The sequence below is a fragment of the Falco naumanni genome, chromosome 7 (assembly GCF_017639655.2).
Source record: "Falco naumanni isolate bFalNau1 chromosome 7, bFalNau1.pat, whole genome shotgun sequence".
Taxonomy (NCBI): domain Eukaryota; kingdom Metazoa; phylum Chordata; class Aves; order Falconiformes; family Falconidae; genus Falco; species Falco naumanni.
This window is the reverse complement of record NC_054060.1, coordinates 49,747,651-49,770,300: the sequence shown is the minus strand read 5'-3', so window position 1 is coordinate 49,770,300 and position 22,650 is coordinate 49,747,651. Positions and strand designations below refer to the sequence as shown.

Genomic DNA, 22,650 nt, shown 5'->3' with positions numbered 1-22,650 from the left:
GAAGTTAGATTATTTCCTATCTGTCTTTTAAGATACTACATACCCAGTCTGAACATGAGTACTGAATTTAGTTGCTTGTCTCCAGGCAAGATGATCTGAATGTTGCGTTTTTTTTGTTCCTAATAATACCACTGAGACATTAATGAAATTGAAGCCTTACAACTGAATCCACTGAGACGGCAAAACTATAATGAAATCTGTATAAAGATCACTATTGTTCTCTTAGTTTCCTTTTGAGTTTAAAATAGCTCAACTGTGGTATTGTAATATAAATTATCTTCTCTGTTAAAAGAAGGCTACAGTTTCATTGTCTAGTCATGAGGCTCAGTCATTGACATTAATAGCTGATTATTCATTCATGAAATGTTGCCAGTAGTTTTTCCTGAAATTAAATAAAAACATGTACAATCCCTGTTTAAAACTTACTGTATGAGTTGCATATGAGAGATATTGGGTACAAAGTTTCATTGTGTCGTTGAAGATGCTGAGAGAAGGGTAGAAAATCTAAAGACTGCTTGTCTGTAAAAATGTTAATGAAATTTAGAAGGATCTTAAAAGCAAGGAGAAGTTGCCATCATTTTTGCATGACTGGTATACCATGCATTTTTGCATGAGTTCATCCATGTATTGAAAGGTTTTATTTTATTTTCACATCCAAGCACATGAAAGAATTATAAATCAAAGGAAAAGACTTGTTTGTTGGCTTGGATAGGTATTTGCTAGATAATAACACATTTAATTATTTTAATGTTTGTTTTCATGTTACATTTGTGCCATTTCACTTTCTAGTAATTTCCTTTTCAATGTTGTAGGTACTTTGAAGCCATGCAGCTAAACTTTCGACAACGTCTGCATGTTGAACAGATATTTGACTTGGAGAATGGAGAGTATCTTTGTCCACTTTGCAAATCTCTGTGCAATACTGTGATTCCTATCGTTCCATTGCAGGCTCAGAAAATTAACAGGTGAATTATACCAGATTGCATAGCCTTTAAATTAAAAACAACCTCCCTCCCCCCAAAACAAACAAACAAAATTAAAAATTACTTCGAGGCTGATTGGCTTTTCAAATTTTTGGAAAGAAAGCTTGGGCTGACCTTTCTAATCTGTGTAAAAGACTACATATCTCCTTATTGACTATTCAGCCAAAAATACTGCTTCTGGTAGTAAAGTGGGTGTTTTTAATATGTATTTAAAAAGTAGCATTTTTGGAGTGGCTAGTATTTGGAGCTGATATCAAATGAGGAAGTACAGAGATCTATGTAGTATTTAGCCTAACACTTCATTTTGTACTGTTTGCTTAAAATTTACAAAGCCAGCAAAACTGCAAATACTGAGTTAATGTCTTTTGATCTAAATCTGTCTTCAGTTTTTGAAGATATGGTGTTTCTTTGAGTGTTAAAGTAAAACCTGCTTTCTGTTTCTGTTTTCAGTGAGGATGCAGAGGCAGTAGCTCAAATTCTGTCCCTGGCTAGGTGGATGGAGATTATCATAGTCAGGATATCAGGCTACAGTGTGAAAAATGCCAAAGGTTTGTTACCTTAATTTTGAAGCTATTTTGTGGGATTTCTAATATGCTAGTACATATTTTAACTAATACCAAGATAAAACTTCAAAGACTACATTTTGCTATCAATGAAGACAGTATCAAATAAAGCTGGGGATAAAGTCACAGCCCTTTCTGAGCTGATGTCTCGGTTTCACAGTGCCCTCACCAATTTTCGAGTTTCTGTTAAATCCTTTCCATTTTTCCTGTAGAACAAAATTATGTACACTTGGAGAGGACAGCCACCAACTAGCAATCAGAGTTAAACTTTTGTGTTGACTTTGGTAAAAAAAGAGAAAAAATAAATTTAAAAGGTCAAAATAAAAACATGTATGAATGTTTAGAAAACAGAAAGTACCAAGAATCAACATATTCCTTTGACTCCTATAATGCAGGGAAGTTCTTTTTCCTCACCAGTAAAGCACTACTTTTAATCCTCATATTTCTGGGAATAGAAGAAAATGTTACTTAAGGATGAGGGTTAGAAGGCAGTCTGGCTGGTGAGGTCTGTTTACAATTATTTTCAAACCAGTTTAAAATAAAAAGATGTCTCACTTCTGTTAGACTGCAGTATAAACTGTAGCAACTTCTTTGTTTTTTAATGTGGTTGTAATTTTTTTTTTTCCTGGAAGGAGAGAAACAAAATCTTCCAGCTTTCACCAGCAAGGGAATGGGGAACTCTGCTTTGGAATTCCATTCCATCCTTAGTTTTGGAGTTCAGTCTTCGTAAGTGTTACTGGAAGTGCTCTCTGCATTATGCTAATTCTCCCTAAAATAACCTAGACAGGCTTCAGGATTTGTATTGAAGGAAAGGCATATGATTTGCTTGGTCTGAATATGGGCTTACTTAAACTCTTCCTTTAGCATTCACTGAATGTCAGATATATACAGCTCTAGATGGACCGCTTGGTCAAATCCAGTCTGGTAGTTCTTACATTGCTGGCACAAAGCTAGGAGTCTGGAATCTTCTAATCCATAGTTCCAATTATTTGGGTCACTTCCTGTGCCTCTAGGCAAGTTTTATTTAATGTCTGTCTGCCTTAATTTTCCTGCTATATGTCAGTTTCAGGGATAGATTTCACTTGGGTTTGGATGCAATAATGTAACATAGGTTAGTCAAAGGAATAGGGCTGTGTTGTCCTGTTTCTATCCCAGTGGGCAAAAGCACTCATCCACTAAACCAGAATGAATTAATAGATAGTTTTCAAGTCTGTCATCTTTTTGGATCATACTAGAAGTACTCTGCTTCTGACTGACATCATAGTTACGCAAAGTACTTGGAAATATCTGCTATTTGTAAAAATGTCATCAGAAAGTTGAATCAAATTCTTTCTTGGTAACTGGTCTCCGTGGAAAAAAAATATAGTTTTCCTTTAAACGGTGTGGCATTTAAGTATGAGCCTGGCTAAACCCCAGACTTCATAGTACAGTTGTTTTGGCTGTAGAGATTTGGAGAATTAATATGAATATTAAATATTTCTGTTTAAAAGTTCTGTGAATGATTTTGGAAAAACACAAGCCATTAAACCTGTACGTGTTTTTGCCTAGGCATTTTTCTAATATAACTGCATTTACATAAACTAACCCAATGTCAGTTGAAAAGAGATTAAACATTAAAAAATGTGTTTTAAAACACGTTTGAAATGTCTGTCTTCCCATTTCTCGTGCCTTATGAGATGGGATACGTATTCACTCCAGCACTTATAATTATACTCTTATTCGCATCTGGTTTTTTCGTTGTATTTTACATGGTTAAAATGTTTATATTTTTTGAATGCAGATTATAATACAGTATATAGAAATAGACTCCTTCTAGCCTGACAGCTCTTAATCTCTCAATTTGTAGAGCCTGTCATGTCAAGGTACTTGTTTACTACTGGAAACTAGTGATTTTTGTCACCTCTGTACAGACAGAAGGCCTTTGTAGTCAAGAATTCTTTCATAAGTAACTTAGACTTACTGGTCAATCAATCGCTAACAAAGTAATAAGCTCTCTTGATAATTCAGAGTGAATTTATCTTGGCTTGATTTTGCAGGGTAAAATACTCAAGCAGTATCAAGGAGATGCTTATTCTCTTTGCCACCACCATCTATAGAGTTGGGCTAAAAGTTGCTCCAAATGAAGCTGATTACAGGATTCCTATGATGACCTGGAGCACATGTGCTTTTACCATCCAGTGTATAGGTAAAGAATAACTGATTGTATGAATAATAATAATAGTTCTACATAAATAAAGGCAATGCTGTAGTATAACAACTTATATGTAATTGCATATGTAATAATAGAATGATAATCTATTATCATATTGTCACAGCAGGGAGTGACATGTTCCATGTTACTAATTGTAATATTAGGCATGTTCAATGAATATCTTCAGGCTTCTAAAGATCATTGAGCTGTATCCATCTCCTACATAACTAAATATCTAACAGCTATGAAATAGTACTCTCTCACTTCATTTTGTCTGTGTTGTCAAAGAATTATCATGGAAATTGTGGAAGAAATAGTCTTCCATGTTCTGAAATTGCTAAGCATATATCTGGTAGAAAAAAAATGCGAACAACCCCAAAAATTCTCTGGCATGAATTTATTTTTGAAGGCAGTATAATTACCATAAAAATGATGGCATTTTCGGGGATAATGTGCTTGTTTAGCAGTCACTCTCTTTTCATTTCTCTACTATATACACAAAGAAGTTTGTGCAATAAACACGAAGCTGTATATAAGTTTGTAGTGGATTCCAGGCAGGGAGAGAAGCAAGAGGAAAGTCTGAAATGCATACTGAAGGAATGGAGAATGTAATTGTACCTCTCCACAAATAGGATTGGCCATGTATGACATTTTTTCTGCTGAAGCTGTTGAGATACTAGTGTAGTCTCTCTTAAATCTATAGTGGACTTGACTCAACTGGAGTATCAAGTGTTCAAAAGGTTTTTAGGAGAATTGGGAATATTCTGATAAGGCAGGATTAGTCATGAAAACTGATTACATAGGTTTAGTGTTGGGTTGTTTGATCAGTGTTTTTTCAATGAGTCGGGGAAGGACTGGAAGTCACTCAGCTCTGTTAACATTAATGCACCTAATGCTGTGCAGATTGTTTCAGTTTGATATATAAAAAAGGATCTTGGCTGTCAGGGATGAGTTTGCTAGCAAGTGTATAAATGCAATAACTGTTATCACAGACATGATATCGAAGGCCTAGTTCTGAAGTAGAAAATTCAGGTGTCTTAACCAGGCCAAGATTATAAAACCAGAGGGACCGCTGTGACAGTCTGACCTATCCTAGGCCACACCAATTCCTTGTGTTCATTTTTGTTTACAAATAGAGCAGGCTTCCATGAAATTGTAAAGCAAAACTGCCTATGTACCTTCTAGTATGCTGCTTTTGAATCTTGTCATAGGGTGCATTATTAAAACCATATGGCACATGGCCATTACTGTTATCAAAAAGTTCTCAGGCACAGCAAAGATGATAAGCAGTACAGCAAGCAGTGAAAGCAAAAAGCAGCCACTAATGAGCACTAGAATAATATACAGTAAGGCAAGTCAAGCCCCATGGCAACCACAGGAGCCTGCCAATTAATAGCTAAACAGCAGTAACAGTTATATATTTGATCTGGCATGTTCCAATCAAATCTGTTGTTATCTTGAACCCTTTGAGCCCCATGTTGGGCACCAGAAAGGGCTGTCATGGTTTAACGCCAGCCAGCAACTAAGCCCCATACAGCCGTTCACTCACTCCCCCCAGCGGGATGGGGAGAGAGTCAGAAGACTAAAAGTGAGAAAACTTGTGGGCTGAGATAAAGACAGCTTAATAAGTCAAGCAAAAGCCACACGCACAAGCAAAGCAAACCAAGGAATTCATTCTCCACTTCCCATTGGCAGGCAGTGTTCTGACATCTCCAGGAAAGCTGGTCTCCATCATGCATAATGGTTACTTGGGAAGACAAACAGCATCACTCCATATGTTCCTCCACTTCCTTCTTCCCGCAGCTTTATATGCTGGGCATGATACCATATGGTATGGAAAATCCTGTTGGTCAGTTGGGGCCAGCTGTGTCCTCTCCCAACTTGTGGTGCACTCCCAGCTTACCTGCTGGTGGGGTGGGGTGAGAAGCAGAAGAGTCCTTGACTCTGCGTAAGCACTGCTCAGCAATAACTAAAATGCTTTTTTCACCACAAATCCAAAACATAGCCCATACTACCTGCTATGAAGAAAACTAACTCTGTCCCAACCAAACCCAGCACAGTGGGCATGCAAGCAAGGAACCTTAGCTACCTGTCGTTAATGGAGTCTCTTTTTTTTCCCCATGTTTCCTCAGCAGCTCCACATGTTGTGTGTTAAACTGATATATGGAAGTTCTAAGTTAAAACACTTTCACTTTTTGTTAGAGGTGATTAAAACAAATAATAACAACACACACACCCCCCAAATAAACCCAATGAAAACATCACAAGACAATTTCTGAGATCTTGGAAGCGTACTGATATATCACTAATAAGTCACTAAAGCACAAAAACATTTTAAATTATACCTTTTTTACTCTATTAAGTTAATTTGGTTTCTTATTTTTATTGGCTTATTTTCTCTTTATTATCCCTTCAGAGCCAATGCACTCAGGGAGGAAAGCTGAATTCTCTTTTAGCCTGGACATTTTATTTTCAAACAGTTTTTGAAACTACAGTCAAATGCAGTAGTGCAAATCTGAGGGTAAGATGGCTGTATAGCATCCCTGGAAACATACCCAGAGGTTTCTGAGCACTGTTTAAGGGTGCAACAATGCAATTAAAAAAAATGCAACAAAAATTGTAGAATGTCTTGCTATTCATGTGAAATGGTGTTCCTTTAAATCCCTAGTTAGCAAGATATGAGAACCAAATGTCTTTTAGAAGCTTGTTGCAACCATTTATCTGGGAAACATTAAGTACCATTTAAGATAGAATTTTCAAGAGAATTCTCTTATCACAATAAAGTTGAACTTTAAAAGTAGTACATACACTAAGAATGAATTAATCTTGGACTAAGTGTATTCTAACATAAATGTTATGTTAGTTTGTGTGGAACAAAACAGCTTAATTCTTTCTGTGTTTAATTTTAAGAAAACCTCTTGGAAACAGAAGGCAAGCCCTTATTTGGATCTCTACAAAATAGACAGGTATGGGCAAGTAAGATATGCAATACGTTTTAGATAAAAAGTTTGCAACTATATAATACACATGCATATATATATATAAAATAAAAACTTATTGTTGCAACTGCTAACATTAAGATTGTTCTCTGTTGAGGGATAACTCTCAAAATTTTTAGTTTGATAACATAAAGAGCATTTTGGAAGAAAAATATTTCTACTTCTACATGGAAGTTCATATTAAATTAACTTAACAATGTGTTTTCTGTCCATAGAAGTAGATATGTTTTTACAGCTTTATTTCACTATTGTATCTTTCCTTTTTTCTGTCCAACCATTTTTCTCTTGCGCTCTAGCACAGTGGCCTTAAAGCATTAGTGCAGTTTGCAGCTGCTCAGAGAACAACATCACCACAGGTCCTGATTCAGAAACATCTGATTCGTCTTCTAGGAGGTATTGTATTCCTTTTCTTTACTACCTTTGTTGTTGCAGAAGCTTCTATTGCAAAATGGCACACACATTAATAAAACACAGGAGCAAAGGTTAGACTACTGATAACAGTTAACTTCAGTTTCTCTAATGTTGCCTGAAATCACGGAGTATTCCTTGAAATGAAGTAATCAATAATTCTGTTAACCCAGCCCTGTATCACAGAATTGCTCAAAATGTCCTCTATCCTAGATTTGACTATCTCCAGGCCTAGGTAATCTGGAATATTTACAGTGGTGAACAATCTAGTTCTGGTAGTGTTCAAAATTACTCAAATTCTTTGCCAGACAGGTGGATAAAGTGACAAAACAGGTACTATTCTTTAGTAATTGTGAGATTTCATCTTTTCAATACTTTTAAAGGACTGCTAGCAGCCTAGTTTAAGATATTTTGGTCTCAAGGAGAGCTAGTTTGAGACCCATAGCTATCCTCCGTGTTTCTTACTGATTAAGTTAGCATGGTGGCCTTTGTGAATCCCACTTTGACTTCCCTTTTATTCAGTAGGATTCTTAGGTGTGGTACAGGCTTTTGTTTTGGGCTAGGTTGTGAGGCCTCTAGTGTTGCAGCGCCTAAGTACGCTTGTGGACTTCGCAACCTTAACACCTTGTGTGTGCTTTATTAGAGCTGGGGAAATAATTGAGGATTTTTATCTCAGAATTTTTAAGATAGTTATTAAAATTATGAACTGGTTGGTCATGTGGAAATAGCTAGAGATGCACGATTAAGTGGTAGGCAGTTAATTAAACAGATACTTCCTTAGTTCAGAGACTTGAACATTTTTTTTATGAAAACACAGAAATGATAGAAGCTGTAAAATCAGATTCTGATATTGTAGTGCAATCCAAAAGAAGAAAATAATATCAAATGAATAATTGATATCTTTATTTTGTAGTTCTTCTACCAAACTTTAAAGTGGAGGACACTCCATCCCTCTTAGAAGTAGATATGTTCCACATTTTGGTAAGCAGGTTCATTTTATTCTTCATATTAATACTTTTTTTTAACATGGATTTTTGTGTACTTTACCCTGAAGATAGTCCTGCAGAGTCAAATGATTATACATGAGCATTGCATACAAGCAAATGACTACATATGGCTGCTATATAGGAGTGTTTACTTTTAGTTCTGCTGTTCTTCTACCTTAAGTCTTTGCTGTCTTACTCTTACTAAATGTCATGCTTGCAGTCTCAGTCATCTTTCTACCACCGCCACTGCTATTAAGCCTCAAAAAACCCCTGAGAAATGCACCACTCTGCTTGTTTCCCCTCACTTTCCCTTTGCCTCAATAGGCGTCTCGTACCTTCTGATTTTCTCACATTCACACCCCTTACCTTCTGTAACTCTCCTTAGCCTCGTCTTTCTGTTCTTAATACAAATCTGTATTATAGTTTCTTTTACTGTTTAAAAAAACCCCACAAACCCACACAACAAAAAAGCCAACAAAACAGAAACAAAGAAAAAACCAAACCCACCAGAATAAAACCTGTTTTGCCCTGGTTGCCTCTCTTAACTAATGCTTGGTCTCACTTCGAAAAAAAAATGTGTTTTGTCTTATGTCAAAAACCAGAAATTAAGCTTTCTAGGAACTGGACAAGATTTCTTGGTGTATCTCTAAACTGGCCATTACAGTGGATTTATATCCTATGTGCTAGAGGCACAAATGGTTAAGATTTTCCAATGAGTTTTTACTATACTTTGTGAATTAAAGCTAGCTAGATAAATGTACGTATTTAAATTGACTACAGAAATGAAATATATAGTGAGAATGTAAATTCTGTTACTCATGTAGATCTTACCAAACTTCTGTTAGTTTAATATTTGCTCCTTCCATTTCACTGTAGGTGGCAGTTGTGCTGTCCTTTCCATCTTTATACTGGGAGGATGCTGTAGACTTGCAACCTTCATCAATTAGCTCAGCCTATAACCACCTCTACCTCTTCCATCTGACAACACTGGCACACATAACGCAAATTGTCGTCTCTTCAGCAACAGGTAGAGGTGTATTTGGGTTGGATTCTTCTGGCATTTTCATACAGTTTCTTAAAAATAATGAATGGACACTATTAGTGTCTTCCAGGTGTAAACGTCCACATAATAAATGACACCTTGTGCTAGGTAGTAATAACTGTGTTCTGGTAAAACATAGAACTACATAATTTTCAGAGCATTTTATTATTTCACTTGTGTGTGCTTAGCCTAAGAAAATAAAGTAGTTGTTGATATATCAGTACTTGGTCAAGTCAGTCATTTCACAGTGGTAACTTCCCCTCTTCACACCCTGCAGGAGAAGCAAAGCTGTGCCCAGCAGCAGCATTCTGAGCTGTACAGTGACAGTTAGTATGCATTTGGGAAGTAAACTTATCTTTACACTTCAACCTAGTAAATAACCAGAGCCGAAGTACAGAATCCTGTAAACTGATAGGATTTAACTTTTAATTTAATTTAACTTTTCTGTATATTTCCTACTACTGTTAAAAACTGTCAGTAATCTGCAGGTTCCCTAGCTACTACTTTGTTTTCTTAAGCATGATGGGAATTAAAAACCCAAACCACCACAACACATAACAAACCTTTAGCTTAATCTATGTAGGGCAATAACTTCAGGAGTTCTGGGGAAGGAAGCAGTTTTTACATGAAGATAAGCAATAAGGCAGTAATCCTGATTGTTCTTTACAGCATGCAGTTTTAGGAGAATATTTGTTACGGTAAAAACATCAAATAGAAAAGAATTAGACAAAACAAAGTGGAAATACTTCTGTAATGCAATTTTTTTTTTAAAAAAGAGCCCAGGATGTGTCATAAATGAGTGCATTTACAGTGGGATTCATCTTTTTGTGTGCAGAATCCCCTACTGCTCGATCATCTGACAACAGTGAGGAGGCACGGTCTGCACAGTCTTTCTGTAGAGAGGTTTGCCAGTACACCAGTGGGTAAGTAGCAGTTACAGCATTGCGGTCCCCTGGAAAGATGGCAATCCACAGGGATTAACCTGAACGGCGGAGGGAATGGGGGAGGGGGGGAAATACAATGCCTTGTGCTTTCTTCCCATACTCCTGAAAGCTGAAAAAAAGGAAACTGTTGAAGGGAACACTTTTAGTTAATATAGCTACTTTTTGTGGACAACAGTAAATTCTTAGTCTAAGGATGAAAAAATACCTGTTATCCATTCTGGAGAGGAATACAACCACTAACTATAGTAGCTATTTTTTCTTTGCCTTGATTGTTTTTGTGCATTTTTTTAGATATCTCAGTTATAGATGGAAGCCAGAAAAAAGGAAATGGTTCTACTATAGAAGGGGGAGAAGTGTAAAGCCAAGCACAGTTGCTTATTTGTTTGAGAGTCGGTGGCCATCTTTTCAGACTATTTTTGATAGATATAGCTACAGACTCTGTAGTACTTCAGTATTTGCATGTGAAATAAACTAGAAAATACAGATTCACCCTCTGCATGTTCTGCTTTTGTTTATCTTCACCAAAGCTAGTTGCAAAGGTGTGTTTCTCAGGGACTGACAGCGCTACCCATTTACCTAAAAGTTTTAAGTCAATAAATACATTTCTAAATATTTAAAATTTGGTATTTAATTAATAGGAGTAATTTTTCGAAGGCATGAGCTTTAGAGCCCAACCGTAGGTGCTGCGTATTTTGGAAAATCAGGTCACTGTACTGAGATGCCTAGGTACAGAAGTAAATGCCAAAGATTAGGCAACCCAGCTCTGAAACTTCTGGTGTTGCCTTCTACAGCAACTTTTAGTAGTTGTGTTCATTTCTATGTATGCGCTGTTGTCTTCTAACTCTGACCTTAAACAGCACAGTCTGGATAATAATTTTGCAGTGGTCTATGATGTTATAATACAGGTTGTTCTTCAGCAGTAAGTTAGTTAAATTTACTATGAAATTTAGAGTAAATGCTCATATTGCCCAAACTACAAGAATAATTAATGAGGAGTATCACTCCAGTATTTTTGTCAAAAAAAGGATTAATATAGCTTTATTTTAAACTGAGTGTTACTGTTGTGGCTTCTATAATGAAGTATGGGGTATTAATTTTTTAATTCTGTTAGGTTTTTTTGTTCCTGAAGAATATTTATGTCTGTTTTTTGTTTTCTCATTTTTGAATTGGATTCCAAACACCAACTGAATGAAAAACTTTCACCATTTCAAAAAATTGCTGGCTTTCCGTAATAAAAAACCACCAGTGTAAGAATCAATTATTCTGTTTGATGCTGTATTGTACAGTTTAAATCAGGTTATTTTGAGTTACCTAGAGCTGGACAGCTATGTATCTGCTCTTTATTTTTTAGAATTCTGAAAAATAAATTGAGATAATTTGAAGGCTTAATGTAGGTGTTCTATGTAAACTTAGTACTCATTCCTTAGGCAGAGGAGAAGTGGGAAGTTAGGTGCTGGTGGCTATGTTTCACAGAATTGGGGGTACATCAGTGTTAATTCTACACAGCTGCTGTTCTACCAATGCTAGCCAAAATGTGAAAATGTTAGAAGGATTTGCACTGTGAACTACTGCAGCTATTTTCTCATTTGTGTATTACAGTTGCTTTAGTCAGGATATTCCAGGCTGGCTTGTGTGGGACTGTGTTAAAAAAGGCATCATGCCTTACCTTCGTTGTGCTGCTTTATTTTTTCATTATTTGCTGGGAGTTTCTCCACCTGAGGAACTACTACAAGGTAAATATGAGAAAGCAGATCTATCTGTATATTGACTTTGTTTACTGTTTTCTTGGAAGAATGGAAATTTTAAGTGTTCACAATAGTTAAGACATTAAAGTAACACTTGGAAAGAAAAGAATATATTAATTTGTATAGGAAGGGGCAGGCATGAGAAGCTGAGTTGTCTCAGTCTTCTTTGCATGGAAAGGAGCTACGCTTCTGAGTATGTGCAAATATGTGAATTATCAGTGATGTATTGACAGTATTTGTGGATACAAAGATTCTGTGATTTAAGGATAATTCTGTGGGCTTAGATTACATCGCCTGAGAATTACCCTGGAGTGCATTTAGGAAAAAACACAAACCTTTTTGTGCAGTTGCTAATGTCAGTAAATGCTGAAGACATAGGCATCCAGCAAAACAGAGCCAAGTAGAAATAAAGCACATTATAAAACTTGAACCTTTTCCTTAAAGGATTTAATGCATTACAGATACTATAGCCAAAATTAATTACTTTGTCTTCTGTCAAAATGCAATGAAACACAGAAGCTATTTGGAAAGGAGGACCAAAATTGCTATGAAAAACTGAAACAAAATACAGCATCTTAAGTAGATTTATATAAACTGTGAACTAAGTTTGAATTTGATTACTATATATGAGTCAAAATCTCTGCGCTTTGGGATATGCTGTTGTCTTCACCATTAGTTTGGAACTTTGATTCTATAAAGAAGAGTCTTCCTGGTGAATCAGCGATGCTATTTTCTGACCACCCAGCAAACTATTAAACTAGCCTGACTTTATGTAATGTGTTAGCACTGACTTGATCGTAGCAAAATTTACTATCAGTGCAGGCCAAAAGGATAGTAGAAAGCTAAAATATCATAAGTACAGAAATCTGCTACATTAACATGTTTTACTTATTAGGCAATAATTTAAGCAAGGAATTCTGTTATTAGTGACATATGTGTGACTTAAAAATTACTTAATAACATCTATCAAATTTGTTAAACCTAAAGCAGATCGTCAGCTAATGCAATTTATTATAGCTCCAATTAAGTCAGTGGAATTACATCCAATTTTATTAGCTAGGAGCTATGCTGAAGCTGTAAGATACATATTGTTCAATGGAAAAGGGATTTGGAGATTTCTAGTTTTGAGTGAATTATTAGGCAGTATTGAAATGCTGTAACCGTTGTTCATGTTTTTCTTTTGCAGTTTCTGAAGAAGGGCAGTTCAAGGCCCTTTGTAGTTACCTCTCTCTACCTACCAATTTGTTCCTGCTCTTCCAGGAATATTGGGACACAGTAAATCCACTGCTTCAAAGGTACTAGCTGGGACTGGACAGGCCACGTTTTTCTGTTGTGATAGCCTTACAGGAATTCTGGATCAAATTTGTTAATAAATGACTGAGCTTGAACTCATACTAGAGTTCCAAACATGTTTGATGTGCAGAGGTACACAGAATCTTTAAAGCACTTTAAAACATTTTATATTTTATGGTAATCCAAACATTAAACAATTACAGTTTAAGGGACTAGAGCTTGCAGACCTACATGAAATCATTCATGCAGAAAGATGTTATCATAAACCTTTGCTCTCATGGTGTGCCACTTACTGTTCATTGGCCTATTTTTAATCTGTCTACAGCGAAAGTGCTGATTACACAAGCTATAAAATGAGGATATGGAAAATTATGTAGCTGGCAGGGTGAGGCTTCGTACTGTTTGTTCTCTGGATTTCCAAAATAGACTGATGAATGCTGAAGTTAGCTTAATGGTTAAAATGTACAATTTAGGTATTATGTACACTGCAATCTAGCAGTAAAGAAATAACTGGTAAATTTCTCCTTTGAAAAACACAAATTAAAATAAACAGGCATGACACCCCCCCCCCACTAGCTCTGAGAATAACCCTGCTGTATTGTGCTGGAGAATGAGGATTTGGTTGCACTAATGATCATCCCTGGTTCTTTCTTGGCAGAATTCTCTGGCTCACACTAGTTTTTGATGTTGGGTGGGTTGGTTTGTTGGTGTTTTATCTTTGTTCTCTTTGGTTGTCTGGATTCCTTCAATTTAGGGACTTTGAGCTGTTGACTCCAACCTACAGTCCGTATAACTGTCAAATGATTCCCTACATATAATTTTACTTCCACTAATTGCGTTTCTAGTATATATTACTTAAAAATTAATAGCATTTTCACAAGTAAATTATTAAATAATTGTCTTGTACGTTTATACATGGCTACTTAAAGACATAACGGTGCTTATAAAAGAATGCAGAGGATAGGTGCTTGGGAACATTAGAAAACGTTCACTAGACGCAGGGCTAACAAATCCATTGTAGTGCTCCCAGTCAAAAACAGAGGTTTCAAGTAGGAGGCTACATATTTAATGTAATAGTAACAGTTTTCAAATCATCATGCAAGTTCCCATATGTTTTTTGAACGAATCTTTTTTCAGAAGACTAAATTTGATGATTGTCGAGATATGTGTTAAATGAAGCTTACTAGATTGACCATCTGCTACAGTTCTTTCTCCCTTCTCCTTTTTGTAGAAATAACTTGAAAGACATACCAATTCCTTGTTTAGTAACTCGCCAGTATCTGCCATTGTTCTGGTAAACACATTTGGCCATTCTAAGCAAGCATACAACATGCAATAAAAGCATTGTAAAATAAACATTGGGTCATAGTTATTAAATAAAAGCAATAAATATTTTCCTAATACAACAATTATAACAACAACAACAAATATTATCCTAGTACAGTATTTTCTGATGCTGTGGCTTTCAGCAGATATATTCCAAACAGTGGTGTGTGTTGTAGCCCACTTTGAGAACTGGAATATATCTGAAGACTGTTAGTGTTTTTAAACTCTGTAAGCACTGTGTCTTCATGTGCATGTTAGTAATTTTAAGCACTGTTCTTTTTCACATACGTTTCTCTCTTGTGTAAAAACTTAAATTCTTTTCCTGAAGCAAAACTGTAAAGAATAGCTGTTTCTCCCTGCGAAGTTTTAATTAGAACTATCAGTGCTTTATCTGTGCTCTGTATTTGCTTTGTGGTTTAGTTTAGTGATCCTAAATGTATATTATTATCTAACACTGTCATCTGCAAATGTTTGTTTGAAACAGGTGGTGTGCTGACCCGCTGGTGTTAAGTTGTTTGAAGGGGAAGAGCATTGCAGTAAGGTAAGTTTGGTTTTGTTGCTAGTGTTGTTTTTTCTTCTGTTTTTGACTTAAAACTGTTGAAAGAATGAAGTGCTTGTTGTGGGCAAGTTAGAGTGCTTGTATCTTCTTCCTCCTGTTCTGCTACCAGAAATAGGTTTCTCCCTAAACGGTTGTGTATTATTTCTCATGCAATGACTCTTGGTTGCAAATGCACAACATTGTTAGACAAGCTATCCAGCCTACTCTAGGGGAAAACAAAAGCTAACTGGAATACAAAATGTCTTCATACATGTAGGTTACATATGGAGTTTAATTCATCACCTTTGCTGGAAGCTAGAAATGCTGAAGCTTCCATGTGGAGCCTCTCTTGGGCTCCTAGGACTGAAGAACCGCTCTAGAACTGCGGCAGTTTACAGAAAGAACTGAAAGCTTAGCAGGAATTTATACCTATCCATTCTGTTCTTTGCTGCGATCTTTATTATTCTAATTATAGATGTTTTTGTTTTTTTCTCAGATACCCTAGGAAAAGAAATAGTTTAATAGAGCTTCCTGAAGACTATAGCTGCCTTCTGAACCAAGCCTCTCAGTTTAGGTAAAATATGACATGTTTAGTTGTCTTCGTAGGTTGTTTTGTTGCTTTTATATTCTTGCAGTACTGTAACTGGTGTTCAAACTGTGTACAGAGATTATTTTGCAGAGGGGAAGGCACTGTTACAGTTATACTGGCCAATGTTAATTTTAAACCTGCATTTAAATCATGCACATGTTCATTTTAAATCTGAAACACAACAGCTTACTAAATGAAGTCACTTGGTGTTTTATAGGATAGCATATGAAATTATTATAGCTTAATGTGCTGGTTGTTTTTCACCAGTGCAATGTGCATTTGGCTTCACCATAAGCCTGAAAATAATTTTTGCACTGGACACAAGAAGCCCGGAAGGTTGGCACTGTTTTATGCCAGGAAGAGTGAATCATAGGATAATTCAGGTTAGAAGGGACTTCAGCAGATCATCTAGTCCAGCATCCTGCTTAAAGCAGAATATTTTATCTTGCAGGTAAAATTTTCCAAGCAATGTAAAAACATAGCCAATGGAGGCGGATAAGTGAAATACAGTTATGATATAGTATGTCTTAGGTTTTTGATTGTTTGTGGGTTGGGTGTTTTTTTTGCTTTATTTTGTTTGTTATTTTTTAAGCAACATTATCCATAGTTAACTTTTCTCTTGAAGTTTTAATTCCAGCACTAACATTCTGGTTATGCTTCTTCTAGATGCCCACGGTCTTCTGATGATGAACAAAAACATCCAGTATTGTGTTTATTCTGTGGGGCTATGTTGTGTTCCCAGAATACTTGCTGTCAGGAACTGGTGAATGGGGAGGAGCTGGGAGCCTGTACTTCTCATGCTCTTCAGTGTGGAGCTGGAGTCTGTATGTTTCTCAAGTAAGTAGCTAGCCAGAATTGGATGTGTTACAGAGTAAAGGGGAATATTTGAAGGTCAAAATTCATAACATTGTCAAAGCGCTTGACTCTTCTTGTCAGAGATGAAGAAACATTGCTTTGACCTATAAACATAGCTCACCAAAAATTTAAAAACTTGCTGGGAGTTGTCTTGTATTTTAAGTGTAGCTATTTTTTCCTTAAGAATCAGGGAATGCAAAGTTGTCCTCATTGAAGGTAAAACCAGGGGCTGCTTATATCCTGCTCCCTACTTGGATGAATATGGAGAAACAGATCCAGGTCTGAAGTAAGTAAATGTTTGACTTTTTCTGAATTTCCACTTTGGTATCTCTTTCGTTTCTTGTACCCATTAGACAACATGTTCTTCCAGCTAGCATGTACAGTACTGTAATATGTATCTTGGCCTGGTGGACATGAGTTCAAATTCTTGATGGCAGTTCCTTCTCATGAATGGGTCATTCATAATGGGAAAATACCCTTTTTTGTTACTGCTAAACTTTTCTCAGGAATGCTTTGTATGTTCTTTCATCAGAAACGTGCAGCAACTACCATTGCTGAAATGTCATCTGGGAAATGGCAGTCATTGCTTGTCACGTGTAGAATTCTTTCATTTCCAGTAGACTTGTTGGAATTGACGTTCATACAAGCATTTCATGTGTTCTGCTTATCTTTAAGAGTGTTAATGCTAGACTAGTAATGAACAGTTTTTCAGTTGTTATTCTGATATGCTTATTGGGTATTCTCCTTTTTTTCTTCTATGAAGAAGAGGCAATCCCCTGCACTTATGTCAGGAGCGTTACCGGAAGCTCCATCTGCTATGGCAGCAACACTGCATCATAGAGGAGATTGCCAGGAGCCAAGAAACAAATCAGATCTTCTTTGGATTCAACTGGCAACTGCTCTGAGTCTCTTATTTTTAGTGAAAACTCTTACCTTTGGCTGTACTTTGGAAAAGGAAAGGAGAGTGGCAGTAAGTAGTCCACTCTCAAGTGGATTCTGTAGTTCAGACACAGTTGATGGATTCTCCAGGTTGGATGTATTACTGACACATTGAAACAGAACCTCACATCACGTTTTGCTTTTCCTCTCCCCCCCGCCCAAAAAAGGAAACCCATATTATATAATTATTACTGAATATTCAGGTCCAAAAATACATCCACTTTTTGGAGAAGTTGTAATTGTTTCACATGTTTTGAGGAAGGCAGCTTCCCAAACACTGTGCTTCTGGGCACATACTACATTTTTGTCTCTTCCATGCCTTGAGAATATACCTAAATGTTGTTGTTATGGAAAAGCCGCCTTTATTTGTTCCTGGGTTCTTTTCCCAAGCTTAGTGAAGCTTTTAAACAGGTCAGGATCTGTGGTATAACGCTGGAGTGGAAGTGATGCCAGGTCTTTAGCAATCTGTAGCAACAGGTACAGCAGACTAAGTTGTACAGAAAAAGCCTGCATTCCACTATATCCCGGGTTGTAATGAAGAGTTTTCATTAGTGAACTCTCAAAAGGAGAAGTGTGGGATAGAAACTGCATGGGGGAATTGCCATCTTGCTTGTTGCATCAAAACAAAGTCTGTGCTGTTGGCATTGCCAGAACTGCACTTCATCTAATGAATTTGTCCTCTGTTAAAATTCTGTATGCCAAGAGGTCTAGGGCTATGCCATTTGGCTAGGTTATGATTAGTTCTTGTACAGTTTGTCTTTTGAGATTTTCCCCAAGAACCAAACATGGAAATGCTGTTGGGTAGTTGTAGTGTAGCTCTGGAAGTTGTACAAGAGCCAGAGACTTCAGTGAAGTAGACTGCCTTCAAAGCTACCACTGAATTAATATCAAGACCCCAAACCAGCAAGTTTTAGAATCAGAAATAAGTTTTTGTCCATATTTGAGGAGTTTTCCACTCTTCATCTGTCACTGTTGTTGGAGCTCTGCCTGCATAAATGAAATTGTGTGTTTTGAGGGGCATGTTCAGTGGTTTGGTGCCACTTAGAGCACAAGAGGGGGGGGAAAAAAAAGGTGGCTAGGTCGGCGTCTTTGCCCTTCAGTAGTTAATAATACATTGTGATGGAACTCTCTCAATGATACGTGATTGTGCTTTAGTTCTAAATGTTTGTTGTTCTGTTTTCTGAACTTCAGCCACAATATACATGAGAGAATTTGTAATACGATGGGTAAAAATGCTTTCCTAGGAAATCCCGTTTCTGTATGCAAGTTTGAAGTTGTCAGTACTCTAAATTTCCCTGTCCCTTCGCTATTTGAATTTTTATGTCATTTTAATAAGACTTGCGAGGGGAGGTTTTTAAATTAATGTCCGAGAGCACGTTTTTGTTTGGCTTCTTTTTGGGTTTTGTGGGTTTGGTTTTTTTGGTTTGGGGTTTTGGGGTTTCTTTTGCCACTGATTGAGAGATAGTAGAATCACAAATAATGATTTAGATTTAAATGTCATTGTTCTCTTTAAAAGTTTTTAGAGTTTGAGTGCACTGAACGGCATCAAAACTCATCTAAAAATGGAATACTGATGAACTCAAATATTGTTCGAGTTTCAAATACTTTTTCTGTTACTTTTGCTATAATTCTTCCCTGATGGTATAAGTAGTTGGCTTTGGTATGTTTTCCAGGTATTCTTTCTTGCAATTAAGGCCGCTATCCTTTGTTTTGATTCTTCTAGATTTTAAACCTGAATATGAAACTCTCTTTAAAGACAAACATTAATTCTGTCAGTCGTCTCTAAAATGTATTTAAAATGCATACTGAATTTAGTAGAACAGTTGTCGTAAACTTGCATGCACTGGTGATTTCCAAGGTCATCAGAACACTTCTTAACAACAAAAATACTGGATTAAGACTAGTAATATATGCCTTGTTGATACCAAAACTATATTAATTTACTGTTTCCCTCTGGTATTTGCCTATTCATTTTTTTAAAAACTTTCAGTTACCTTGCACTTCAGTGATACAACAATTCCGTTATCAAACATGCAGTGAGATTGCTTTATTTTGTTTTCTGTCTGAACTGTGTATATAACAGGAGCTGGGCTGAGCAGGTGAGCTCATGTTTAAAGTTCTAGAAATCTCTTTGTAGCTGAAGAAGTGGGAGAGGAAGGTTGCATCTGTCTGTACGTTTGCACATACTAATTTAGCAAGTGGGCTCCCACATCATTCACTGACTAGCGTGGTCATCTTTCATTTCATAAATTACTATGCAGTTTTGTTCACTGTGAGTATAATCTGTATTTAGTGATCGCAAGATGCTTATGCCACTGATTTCTGTTCCATCCAAGCTGACAGAAGACGTTATCTGATAATGCACATATTGGTATCTTTAATTGCAAAAATGTAAATTTGAAACTTGTATAATGTTCTTGTGCTTTTGAAATAAAATATCTTGTATATGTATATTTAAAAAAAAGAAATAAAATAACTTCTCATAGATTATTCAGTTTTTATTTGGAGGTGCTTTGACACTTCACAGCTGATTTTACAAGAGCATTATAGCAGTGTCTGTCAGTATGGAAAAAGAGAAGAGTTAGTAAATGATTGGTAAACAATACCAGTTATCCCTGTAGTCCGTATCATCATTGTACCAGTTAGTAATGGTGGCACACTTTTTTCTTATTTGAAGAAATACTCCACTTGAAACTTGTCCTGGTATTTTACAGACGCAAATTCCTGCAGTGTCTACCTCAATTAGTAAAAGAAGTCTTAAGTACAAAATTCAATATTTAGATGACCTTGAACCGATTAGTTGAGTGATTCTGGTTTTGTAGCTTCTTAAAGAAGAACTGGCTGTACTGTCTGTTATTAGTTACCCTCTAGAAAGGGAAAGTTTGTGGGTTTGTGGTGTTGGTCTGATGTGCTGTATGATACATATTAAAAAAAAAAAAAACAAAAACAAAAACAAAAAACCCAACCAAATGTATTTTATTACAGAGATAAGCAAACAGCCAAGAAATCTCACCTAAAGAAACAGCCGGTACTTCTTGCCCCTTTTTATGTTACAAGCTGCTGGCTGTCATTACTTTCTCACTGCTTTGTTGTAGCTTCGGGCACCATTAAGCTTACAGAGTTTGGGTGTTAATGGCATTGCTCTCTATGCGTAGTCTTAGTAAAGCAAATGTTTCAGAACAAATTCCTGAGGTAAAGGTAGATAGATTAAAGTCTACTAGGAAAAATGTTCTGAAGAACATTAGAACAAGCAGCCCGTTCATTAAGGGGGGAAAAGGAAAAAGCTACAGCACCATTTCTTGTGTGGTAAGAATCTCAAGGTGCAATGTACAAATGTACAAAATCGTGTGGAGGAGGATTTTGGCCATCATACGCTTTGCTTTGTGGTTGAAATCCACTTTATTTGCTAGACAATATCCTTGAATAATCCCCATTGTAAACTAGTCAGATTCGTGGTAAATCATCTAAATTTTTTACTTAGATTCTTTTAACCTATTACTTGACAAGATCTTCAAAGGTACTTTCTTCAAAGATGAAAGTTGTTTCCTTTCTGTGGCACAACCTTTTATTTGCTTTTATCTGTTTTGCAGGTAGGCTAAATTTGGGGGTTGATACAGAAAACATGGATAATAATGAAAATCCACTCCTATACAAGTGTCTCAAGCTCCATTATTTCTAATCCTAGCTACATTTCTCTAAACTTACGTTCATTATGGTCGAAAGCATACATGAAAGAGCAGCTGTGTAAAGAACAAGTGCATTGAAGGAGAGCAAGCTGAAATTCAGAAGGATTATATACATTTTTTTGTGTTTACAGTTAGAGGAGACCAGGTATAAGCATGAAACATTAAAACTGGACCTGAGTTTTCATTTCTGTCTGACTATAGTTCGTGAGATCAGTCTCAGAAAAAGGAGTAGTTTGTGCTAATTAATTACAGGTTAAACAACTTTGAATACATCAGACTCAATTTTAGGAGGTTTCTAGGCTTTGTGCTTCAGTGAATGAGACTGAGCAGTATGTTGTGAAGTGGGTAGTTGGGCACTGTGGATTTCATGATGGTTTCGAGTCCTTGCTGTATTTAAGATCTGTGGTTAGCCTTTTTCAGCAGACTGCTGCAGAACCTTGTGTCTCCTCCTTCTAGATAGTGCCCAAAATGTAGCATTAGCCTCTGGGTACAAGTATTGAGATGTGGTCTCCAGTGCTTGGAGAGAGGTCATCCTGGTGTACCAGAGTTTCTGCTTGAAGGTTATCCTGAACATACCATGGCAGCCTGAGGAATAATCCACTCTAGATAATAAAAAGCCTCCAGTCTTCTTTCCTCTCATTTTTCATTCTGTGAATCATGCTGACCTTTGCTGAAAGTGGCAAAACCAACGTATCTCAATCTCATGACACTGCAGATGACCTAGGGATATTTATTTCCCCAATCCAGGCTTAAACAGAACTTCATGGAGCAATTCAGTTTGCATACTGCGGGCACTCTGCCTCAGTTAATTGACATAGAGGAGCAGGACAAGATCATCTATTGAAGTGATGGTCTCCTCATAACTGAGGACTCCACCTGTGTTCCTTGAGCTTCACACCTTTCTCATTCTTTGTTAAATACAGAATACGGCATGCAGAGCCTATAGCGCTCCCATTGTGGGAAACTTGATACAAAGCACATGTGTACCAAGTGATTTGCAAGATTTTAAATATCATGAATCTTGTGTTGTAGAGAGCTATGTGTGCAATTTAAAAAAATCCGTTTGCAGAAGGGAGGTTTCTAGCTTCTAAGGAAATGTGCTATGTTCATTTTTTTATATATAAATGAAACTCTAAATGTGCTTTACTTGTGTATTATTATTATTTTTTTCTTTGTGATCAACATAGAACAAGCGTTTTCAGTGGTAATCGGAAAGCTTTAAAGGAAGAGCGTAATCATTGCAATTTCTACAGGAACTGTCAATAGTGCCTTCACCAGAAACTGAACGTTAAAATGTTTCAGTCTTTTTTTTTAATTAAAAAACTTCATAAAGACGACAGTTTTATGCATTAGGTGAGTTCCTAGCTCTGGAAGTTGCTGTTGCACAAATGTATTGTTATTAATTCTGACTGGATTAAGCATTAATAACAAATAGGATAAGAAGTGTCCCCCAAATCGTATTTATTTCTGTATCTGAGCAGATGCTCCGGCTTAAAGGCTTGGCTTGCTAATGCTATTTTTGTCTTTGTAAATTACAGAGAATTAAAGATGGAGTCTGTGCTG

At 36.5% G+C, this 22,650-nt stretch overlaps 1 protein-coding gene across 3 annotated transcripts in view; it reads left to right on the top strand.

The window, feature by feature from the left end:
- UBR1 (ubiquitin protein ligase E3 component n-recognin 1) overlaps window positions 1–18,461 on the top strand; it is a 73,915-nt gene extending 55,454 nt beyond the window's left edge. For 2 of the 3 annotated variants that reach the window (XM_040599920.1, XM_040599919.1), the window contains exons 32-47: window positions 813–965; window positions 1,434–1,531; window positions 2,179–2,272; window positions 3,583–3,731; window positions 6,648–6,703; window positions 7,033–7,129; window positions 8,058–8,125; window positions 9,007–9,157; window positions 10,008–10,095; window positions 11,716–11,849; window positions 13,048–13,156; window positions 14,965–15,021; window positions 15,515–15,592; window positions 16,274–16,444; window positions 16,647–16,748; window positions 17,226–18,461. In XM_040599920.1, the coding sequence (XP_040455854.1) occupies window positions 813–965; window positions 1,434–1,531; window positions 2,179–2,272; window positions 3,583–3,731; window positions 6,648–6,703; window positions 7,033–7,129; window positions 8,058–8,125; window positions 9,007–9,157; window positions 10,008–10,095; window positions 11,716–11,849; window positions 13,048–13,156; window positions 14,965–15,021; window positions 15,515–15,592; window positions 16,274–16,444; window positions 16,647–16,748; window positions 17,226–17,367 (1,747 nt within the window). In that variant the 3' untranslated portion in view covers window positions 17,368–18,461. The remainder of the gene's footprint in view (window positions 1–812; window positions 966–1,433; window positions 1,532–2,178; window positions 2,273–3,582; window positions 3,732–6,647; window positions 6,704–7,032; window positions 7,130–8,057; window positions 8,126–9,006; window positions 9,158–10,007; window positions 10,096–11,715; window positions 11,850–13,047; window positions 13,157–14,964; window positions 15,022–15,514; window positions 15,593–16,273; window positions 16,445–16,646; window positions 16,749–17,225) is intronic. The other variant, XM_040599921.1, reaches the window with a different exon arrangement.
- Window positions 18,462–22,650: the final 4,189 nt, after the last annotated feature.